The sequence below is a fragment of the Lonchura striata genome, chromosome 12 (assembly GCF_050655825.1).
Source record: "Lonchura striata isolate lonStrDom1 chromosome 12, ASM5065582v1, whole genome shotgun sequence".
NCBI lineage: Eukaryota > Metazoa > Chordata > Aves > Passeriformes > Estrildidae > Lonchura > Lonchura striata.
The window spans coordinates 21500060-21509061 of record NC_140714.1 but is presented as its reverse complement, the minus strand read 5'-3'; the positions used below and the strand labels follow the sequence as shown (position 1 = coordinate 21509061).

Genomic DNA, 9002 nt, shown 5'->3' with positions numbered 1-9002 from the left:
ATTATTTTTACAAAAAAAAAAAAAAAAAAATTAACAAAAAGCACTTTTGGTGAGTTAGTATTTCAAATAAGCTTAGCCTGTTCAATGACCTGGTGCCTTCTTAGCAACATTTTAGGAGACTTTGTTTCTTTGTTATCTTTGTACATTTTGAAAAAAAATTCTTTTGGTGCCTCCTCTATTTATGACTCATTCATAATAACACAAGTGATTCATGCTGTCAAATTACAAGCTATTACTTTGGAAAAATTTTTTTCCCCTTCCTTTTGGATAAAATACAACCATTTTCACTATTTTGTTACTAAGGGCAGCTTCCTACTACTTAAGAGAGTCTCGGAACTTTATTTTCCAAGTAAAGCATATGCCACAAAAGACAAAATCATCTCCCACCTCAAGTCTCTCTCACAGATGAATACATGGGAAATAGAACAATTATTTAAAACTAGTTCCAGAACTCCCAAGCTCGTTCACCAAGAAACTGAATTTCAATCACCAGATTTTATCCAGACAATACTGCTTTTGTTTGATTTAAAGATGGTCACTGTATGCACATGCTGGCCTAAAATTATTTACTAGGGCTGCCCTTGGCACAGGCAGCCTCAGGTTCTCCATTGCAGGGATTTCCGGTCTGGCTCTCCAGTGAAGTTTTGCGGTGCTTTCCCACCAAAAGTGTGAAAGGATGTCCCAAGGTGGCAATTGGCTTGCTTGAAAATGAAATTTAAAAAATGAACAAAAGGTCACAAAAGAGACCTTGGCATATCCAGAAGCACAACAGCTTTAAATAAAATTATTTATGCTAAATGCAAAAGTAAGGCCTGGGATAAAGCTTTGAACTGAGCAGAATGGGAACAGCACTTTAAAACACAACGTGGCAAGTAAGAAGTGAGAAGGGGAGAATGAATTTCTGGGTGAAGAACAAACATGTACACAATGCCTGCTCCGTGGAAAACAGCAACTGCAGCTCCCAGTCTGTCTGGGGATTCTGGCAAAGCACTGGGAGGGAGGCAGCACACACAGCACAGCACCACCAGGCTGTGCTGAGGGGTGAAGGTGGTAGAAATGGCAGGAAATAATTTATTAACACACACAGCTCTGGAGGAGGCCACCTGCAGAGGTGAACACAGCACCTGGGATAAAAACTGCTCTGCAGATGGAGAGGGCAAGAGGTGTGAGGAAAGATGTGCACAGCAGCTCACTGGTGGTACAGCTACAGCTCAGTGCAGTGGTGAGAAGTATGGTTCAAGGAGAAAAAATAGTTTCCCATTCTTGTTTTAATTTTGCAAGCTTCAGGAGAAGGTCCTGGGAAACTGTGTGCCAAATTTACACGGAGAAGTTGTCTCATTGAAGTCAACAGATGAAAAGTGAACCCAGCTTTGTTCAAACTGAAAATAAAGCAGATGTTTTTGAATGTTGCCAATAAAATAAATAAAAATTAGAATATTTAGTATCACCCAAAGACCTTATGTCAGAGAGTCATCACATGCTAAATGCCTTTTTATACAGCTTACAAATTGATGCCTTTCCTACGAGAGCACAGGGGCTTTGCTGTGGAGAACACAGGCTGGAGTTTAAGGCCAGCTATAACCTTGAACTTGAAATTGATACAAAGAAACAGCTGAAAAGGAATGGTTTTAATCAAATCACCAATACTACACTAACTTAACACAGAATCATAAAGCTAAATGCACAAACAATACCTCTAGTTGCCTTACCAGAAAAAAAAAAAAAAAAAAAAAAAAAAAAAAAAATTTAACTGGAGAGCATGTACCTTGCCCAAACACCATCTGTCTCCAGGGCTGCTCCAAGGAAAGTTCCTTGGGGAGGATTGCTGCAATCCCTGGGACACAGCGAGGAGACACAGCCTAACACAGCTGTGTCTCTAGCTGGGGAAACTGGGATGGGGAAACTCCTCAAGCTTCTTGGGGAGCCTCTACTAAGAAATCACCAGGGAATGTTGACAAATGAACTGACATGTGCTCCTGAGTGCCAGAATCAACCACCAAACAGAGAAGGCAAGAATGCCTTTATCTGCAGGCCAAGGCAGGGGTTAGCCAAGGCTGGACTCTCACCTGGACAACTTTAATCCTTCACATAAACTGCTAAAGGCAGCTAACAGGCTGCCAGGAAAACCTTCCCCTGAAGCAGCACACCATAATCTTGGCTGCCCACCAGAAAGAGCTCTTTACTGAAAAGTGTGTGCCGTGTTTCATTCATCATCTGCCTTGCTTTTGAAAGGGGGCAGATGGAGAAATAAAGATTGGGCTGTGTTTGGGATGTTTGATTAGGGAGCAGATTGGCTTGAAGACCAGTATTAACCCAGCCTTGCTGACCTTAATCTAATTGAGTAATTCCTTGGGACACACCTGTTGATCAGCTGTGGGCAGGCAAGGATTTTCTGGATGCAGGAGTCAGCCTGGCACAGCTCAGACATTTCAACTCAGATAAGGGCTGGACCTTGGAGCAGACACACTGCCAGCAGCCCTTCTCCCTCTCAGGGAGAAAACAGGAACAAGCAGTAAGTGAACAGGGAGGGAAATCAGCATTAAATGCAAATCTCAGTTTATTAAATAATAATAAAAAAATCTTTACATTGGCAGCAACCTGCTGAGAAAAATTTATATCCCCAAATCCCCCCAGCCCCAGGAATGGCCCTACAGGTGAGGTGAGCTCCTCGAGCCAAAGCCTGGCTGTTGCTTGCAGGAGGTTGGCTCCTGAGCCATACCAGCTCCCTACTTCATACCTTTTTTTTCCTTAACAGGACACTGCAACTTTTCCTAAAGAAATGAAATAAACAGCAAGCATTTGCCAAAGTACTCCCACCACTTGGAGCAGTTTGTTTTTCAGAACATTCAGTGCCAGATTGCTGAATGGGAAAGAGAAACAACAGGAGAGCAAAACCTCTCCTTTAATCATTTCTGAAGAGTTTATCACAGGAGCACTGAGATATTCACAACCCACTGGTTTCTTGCTGAATTCAAGTGATTCAAGTGGAAAAAAGACCACATCTTTCTTTTAAAACCCAAATGAACAAAATGGTAAGTTTGAACAAACCTAGAAAATGAGCAGCTGCTTCTACAGTCATCACTGATTTCATCAGGAATTGAAGATGCTTTGTGAAAACTGGAAGAAATCTCTGACAACAAATACTAGTGGAAGAATTGTCAAAGTATTTCAAAACATTACATTGCCAACAGAGAGAAAATTAAGATTGGAAAATTGTGATTGCAAACACTGAGGGGCTGTAGGAAGTGAAGTTCCAACAACAGCCAATGCTAAATTCTAAACAGCCAAACTGCAAAAAATTCTTCGACAGCAACATGAAGGAATCTTTAAAAGCTTTATTAAATAATACAGGTTTAAATAATATAGTCCAGTGCTAGACTCTGAACAACCATACCACGAGAAAATTCAAAATAAAGAAGTCTAAAAAAGCTTTAATACAGATTCAACTGTTTATCTACATCCAAACTGACCTTTTTTAGTAGTACTAGCACTTAAGGCAGAATTTCTCCAAAATTAGCCAGTAAGTTAAACAAGACTCAATACAATTTCATGTAACAATGTTTTTGTTTATAACACTTTGTGAAACCAAAACTCCATGCTATGCACTGGGTTTGCATTCCATTCATCTATTTGCCTGCATAATTCTGCACACAAAGTATTTTGCTATTTCACTTTCCTTATGGTCCTTGGCAAAGTTCAGAGAGCCAGAATATTATTCACAGTTAAAACTGGGATGCCTGATATATGTAAAGAAAACCCTTATCTGATAGCTGCAAAACCCTGCTCACAAAGAAAAGTGACTGGGATGTGATTATATCCTCAAAAGAAAGGATTCCTACCAGAAGAAGGGTGCACTTAGAAGGCACATGCTTTCACAGTCCCAGTTCAGAAAAGTGTTTACAGTACCAAGGAATACTGCAGTTGTACCCAAAGCAACTCACACTAAGTTCTGGGTTTCTTTTTTTTTATTCCTTTTCCAATCATTGTTGTAAAAAAACTTTTAAATTATTCACAGTTGTTCCAGCATTTCTCATGCTAAACCAGCATATTGTGCTGGTGAATCCCAGTGAAAGGCTAAACAAAGAACACTTATCAGTGCAATACAATCCTGAGTTTTTGGAACACAAAACAAAAAACAGTTCTTCAAAATAAACAATCCTTCAAAATTTTTGGCTCATATTTCACCTGTTTTTCTAATTTCCCCTTTTTAAAAAAAGTTAATTAGAAATAAATCTTATTTTTATAAAAAGTAAATAAAAAACTGTTATTGCCCTAACTTAGGTATAACTTCTAGTTGCTTGAAGAATGCAAGAAAGCCAGACTAGCCTAAACATTGCCTTTTGTGCAGGCAGCAAAAAACAAAAGATAAAACAAGCTTTTGAGAATTGAAGCACTGACATAAAAAACAAAAATAAACTCAGAGCCCTAAATAGTAAAAAAAAGTAAATAAATTAAGGACCTAGTAATATTCCAGAGCAAACCTGAATTACATCCCAACTGCTGAAGTTGCTGAGCTTGCTAAGGCACTGAGCTGTACATTTGTTTTGATTTGCCACGAGGAGAAGCCGTGCTGCCCCTCCTGAGAGGCGTAACCCGTGCTCCAGAGCCTGGCCGAGGGGCTGCTCTGCCTGCTGGAGGCCTGGGAGCTGAAGGAATGTGCAGGTGACCCGATGGAACCTGAAACAGGGGAAGGAGAAGACAACACTCAGGCTTGGGAATGAATGGTGGGAGAAGGAGCAAACAACTGCTCTTGAGCATCTGCTGGACACTGGCAATGAACCTGATGATCCATTCCAAGTGAAATCATCCCTTTAGCTCAGTGCCTCTTGGAAAGGTACCCTGCAAGTATCAGAATTTGTGGGTCTTCCTGTTCAGGACTTAAGTCTGAGGGGAGCACAGTACATTTCCCCTCAGCAAGTGACGTTCACTTGAATTTGCCTTATTTTACCTGAAGCATCACCTGTGTGTACAACCATGCCTGCAGCTCACTGTAACTCCAACACATCTGTAAGAATGTGAATTATTTTTCATTGCTACTCTTGATTACAGACCTTCCTACATTCAATTCCAGAGCAATGGCCAGACTAATCAATTAATTCCCTTCTAACTGGGTGACAGCTGCTTACTGTTAGGTGTGTGCTGAAGACTTGTCCTTGGGTGGAATACTGGCTGACTGTGCTGTTCATTCGGTGAGAAAAATGCATGGTAAGCCACAAGACAATTGAAAAACAAACCAAAATAATTTTGCATGGCAATAATTCCTTTTTATCTTACAGCTAACGCACTGTAAGAAGCTATGGAGAAAAATTCTTGTGCAATCTTTCCTTCTCTTACCTATGATCATAACAGCTGTCCCTGCTAAGAGTGCAAAAAGCGTGAAGATCATCACCTGGTAAGACTCACCAAACTGGCTTCATCTGCAGAATTGATTAAGAGGAGGCAATATTGAGTTAAAAGGAGCATCTTCTCCAACCTGCTTTAAGAGTTAACCTCATAAACATCAGAGAAATTAAAGGTTCCTGCTGGCATACGGAGTGCAGATCTAAACTTACATCTCACGGGTGCAGTGGTTCTGTCAGTCAGGTAGATCACTGTCACTGGGATGGTGATGGACTGGTCTGTCATGGGACTGGAGACAGTCACACTGGTGGACAGGGAGCCCTGGCTGGGAACTCTGGGATCAGCCAGGCTCACAGTGTACACCACATCACTGGGCAGCCCATAGGACTTCTCCTTCTCCAGCACCTTCACGGCTGGGGACTCACATTTCACCTGCACAGGGAACATCCAACCTGGAACAGACTGCTGGCACGGCACAGCACAGCTCCCTCTTCCAGGCCAGCTGCCAGCAATGGGCGATTCCTCAGAAACACTGAGCAATTCACCCCTCCAGAGGAGTCAGGTGCACCCGTACAGTGACACCTGCAGCATTTCCCCCTGCCTATTGCCTCTCACCTGCCCCGTCCACAGGTCTGGGCTAACCCCACACAGCCAAAACCCACAGAGCCTCAATGGGCTGTGTGAGCTATGGGCAGTCAGTCACACACTTACTTGGGCAAGACTTCCCCACAGGGGTAAAGCAGGTTTTTGCTTCCTGACCTGTGAGCTGGCTCATACATGCCAGGCTGTATGCCCAGGTGAGCCTGCCACACCTGCACGAGCCCAAAACCCGAGGCCAGGCTGGATGGGCTCCTGAGCAACCCAGTGAGTGAGTGGCATCCCATGGCAATGCATTGGAACAAGATGAGCTTCAGGGTCCTGCCAACCCAAAGCATTCTGGGATCCAGTGAAAAGTGAAAACTGAGGAATAATCATCATTCCAAGATGAGCATTTCCAAATCATCTCAGGAATAAACCTTGACACGGTGAAGATGGCAGGGAGTGCCTCGCATTAGAAAGCTGCATGTGACAGCTCAGAATGCTTTCAGCTGTGCTGAGACACTCCCTGGGAATGCCCTCACCTCCAGGCTATCCAGGATTTCCCTGGCACCAAAGATTCTCAGCACGGAGCTGCCGTCCTGGTTGCTGAGCAGCATCTCAAGCATCAGTAATGTGTGATGTTTTCCTCCCTGCAGCTGGAAAGCAGCAGAGTAACTCCTCACCTGGATGTCAGGGTGGTTGTAGATGGAGAGCCCAGTGGGGCTCACTTTCACATCTTCCACAAGCACCAGTTCAATGGTGGCAGGCCCTGGGAGCACAGCCTCGTGCTGCAAGAACAATGGTAGCAGTTACAGAAAGAGGCACAACACTGCAGAGTCCTGTGTGTGCAGGGAGGATGTTTAAGGCAGGCAACCAAAGCTCAGAGCACAGGCTGAGGGATGAGATGCCCACAAGATCCAGAGGGCTCAGTCAGTCAGCACAGGGAAGGGCATCCTCAGGGCTGCTCTTTTCTGCACCCCTGGCCAAGGCAGAGGACCAGGGCCCAGCCCTGCAGCATCAGTGAATGATGTCTGACAAGCACAGACAGGGTATTAACTCTGAGCCACGGCCCAAGTTCATACAGAATGATAAGGAACATGCACAAGGTGTTCTAGCTCTAACTCATCTTTTCATGCTTCTTAGCAGGCCACCAAAAGAAATTCTTCCTTAAATGTAAGTACATGAATACTGGAACAAATGCAGCTTTAATCACTCACTCATAACAACATTAGCTCAGAAAAGGAAAAGATTTCTAGAGGAAGTCAGTACTCTGTACCCATTTCACCTCATTAGTAGAATTATCTCCTTGATGTAGAAAGGATGTGATCTTTCCCTAATGGCATAATAGGGTGTTCCACTTAAACATGGAACAACAGTCAAGGCATCTTAATATCCCATCTACTAGATTTCTGTTTGTGTTTTTGGCTGCAAGAAAGGAGAACGGGCAGGTTTGAAAGCAGAGCAGAGCAGCCCATTGCTGATGTACTTGAAAAATGCACCCACGTCACCTCATTAAAAACAAACAACTCATTCATGAGCCTACAAAGGGCAGCAGGACTGGCATCTACAGAGTCCTCCTAAATTTAAACACAGAGAATAGAACTTAAGAATATGCCAGTGTTCTCTGAACTCAAGGCAGAGTTTACAGCAGTCTCTTTACTAATTATTTTGAAAAGTAAGAAAGAATATATAATACTGGCTTAACAAAGCAGAGCACAGTGAACTACAAAATGATTGTAGAACATCAAGTATCCATATTACAGCTCGATTTCTAAGGGAAAAAAAAAAAAAAAACCACAACCAAATATCTCAAATAACTTCAGCAGCAAAGTAACTTTGTCTCTGCAGTAATTCTCATTAAGCCATAGTCATATTCTTCAGGGGAAATACATCTGCACCATGCTTTCCCAACATGAGAAGAGTGGAAACCTCAAAGAAAAGTCAAGAACCAAGTGGCAAAAAAGATCACCTCTCAAAGAATTTACTAAGCAGATGCCACACCTGGGCCAAGCTGAGAGGAGCCTGGCCCACAGAATATTTCACATTACTGGTGCCCATCTGCTACCCACTTTGAGTTAAACCCTGTAACCTCTCAGTGCATATTTAACTTTTTGCCTCAAGTATGTTTTCAAGGTACTGCATATAGTTCAAATCCACTTAAATCTTGCTAACAAGATTAAACAGAAATTCCAGTTAGGAAGCAGAATATTTTAAGAGTCAGTTATTGCACATGTCAGGTTATTCCACAGGCTGAAACCTGCCCTTATATTCAGCTTACAAAAGTGACATACACAGAAAACTGCCAGCTGTTTACACCTGCCCTCTTTGCTCATTATCATCACCTTTTACTGTTTTTCTTCCCTAGCTTGAGTATCAACACACTAAGTATTTCAGGGAATGGCTAATGACTTGTAAAATGACAGCCTGGGCTTATGACTGGCATCAGAAAGAAAAAAAAAACAGAGCATCAGTCAGAGCCCAGAATAACACATGGTCCATATGAGGAATCAGTCAGCTTTTGCTTTGCTCATGCAGAACTTTCCCACCCAGCTCTGCAGGGGCAATAATCCATTTGCTTTCCCCAGTGACAGCTGCATGAAGCACATGGCTGCTTTAGTGAAGGACAAGCAGCAGAGATTCATTAACAAACCCTAAACTGAAACAAAACCAACTGAAACACTTCTCTGTAATGCCCTTGCTCAGATGGTTAAAAAACTTCCAAGAATTTGGACAAATTTGATTTGGATAGCAGCACCTAGCGCAGAGGAAAGCAGGAAAACCATGAACCAGTATCAAACCTCTGCAGAATGAACCAGACTGCACCAGGGAGCTGCCTGATTTGTACAGTACTGTGTCTGGGGGAAATAAAGCCACCAGAACACTGAGCATTGACCACAGGGAAATGGCAAATCCCCCCAGGTACTGTTACCGGTGTTTGGGCTCTGGCTGCCTTCAGGTGGGGCTGCTGGAATCCAGTGGCAGTGGCAGAGATGGCAGCAGTTCCAAACTCACGGTCAGCTACCAGAATGCAACAAAGATGAGAAATACATCCAGCTCCTCTAGGCTCATTCTCATCAGACATG

General features: G+C 43.0%; 1 protein-coding gene across 1 annotated transcript; it reads right to left on the bottom strand.

Annotated features, from left to right (window-relative positions):
• Positions 1-3403: 3403 nt before the first annotated feature.
• LOC146766325 (uncharacterized) lies at positions 3404-9001 on the bottom strand. Its single transcript, XM_085590019.1, has 3 exons — positions 8849-9001; positions 6462-6707; positions 3404-5772 (listed from the first exon to the last, which is right to left on the bottom strand). Exons 1-3 carry the CDS (start codon positions 8999-9001, stop codon positions 5479-5481), a joined length of 693 nt encoding a protein of 230 aa, XP_085446145.1. The 3' UTR covers positions 3404-5478.
• Position 9002: the final 1 nt, after the last annotated feature.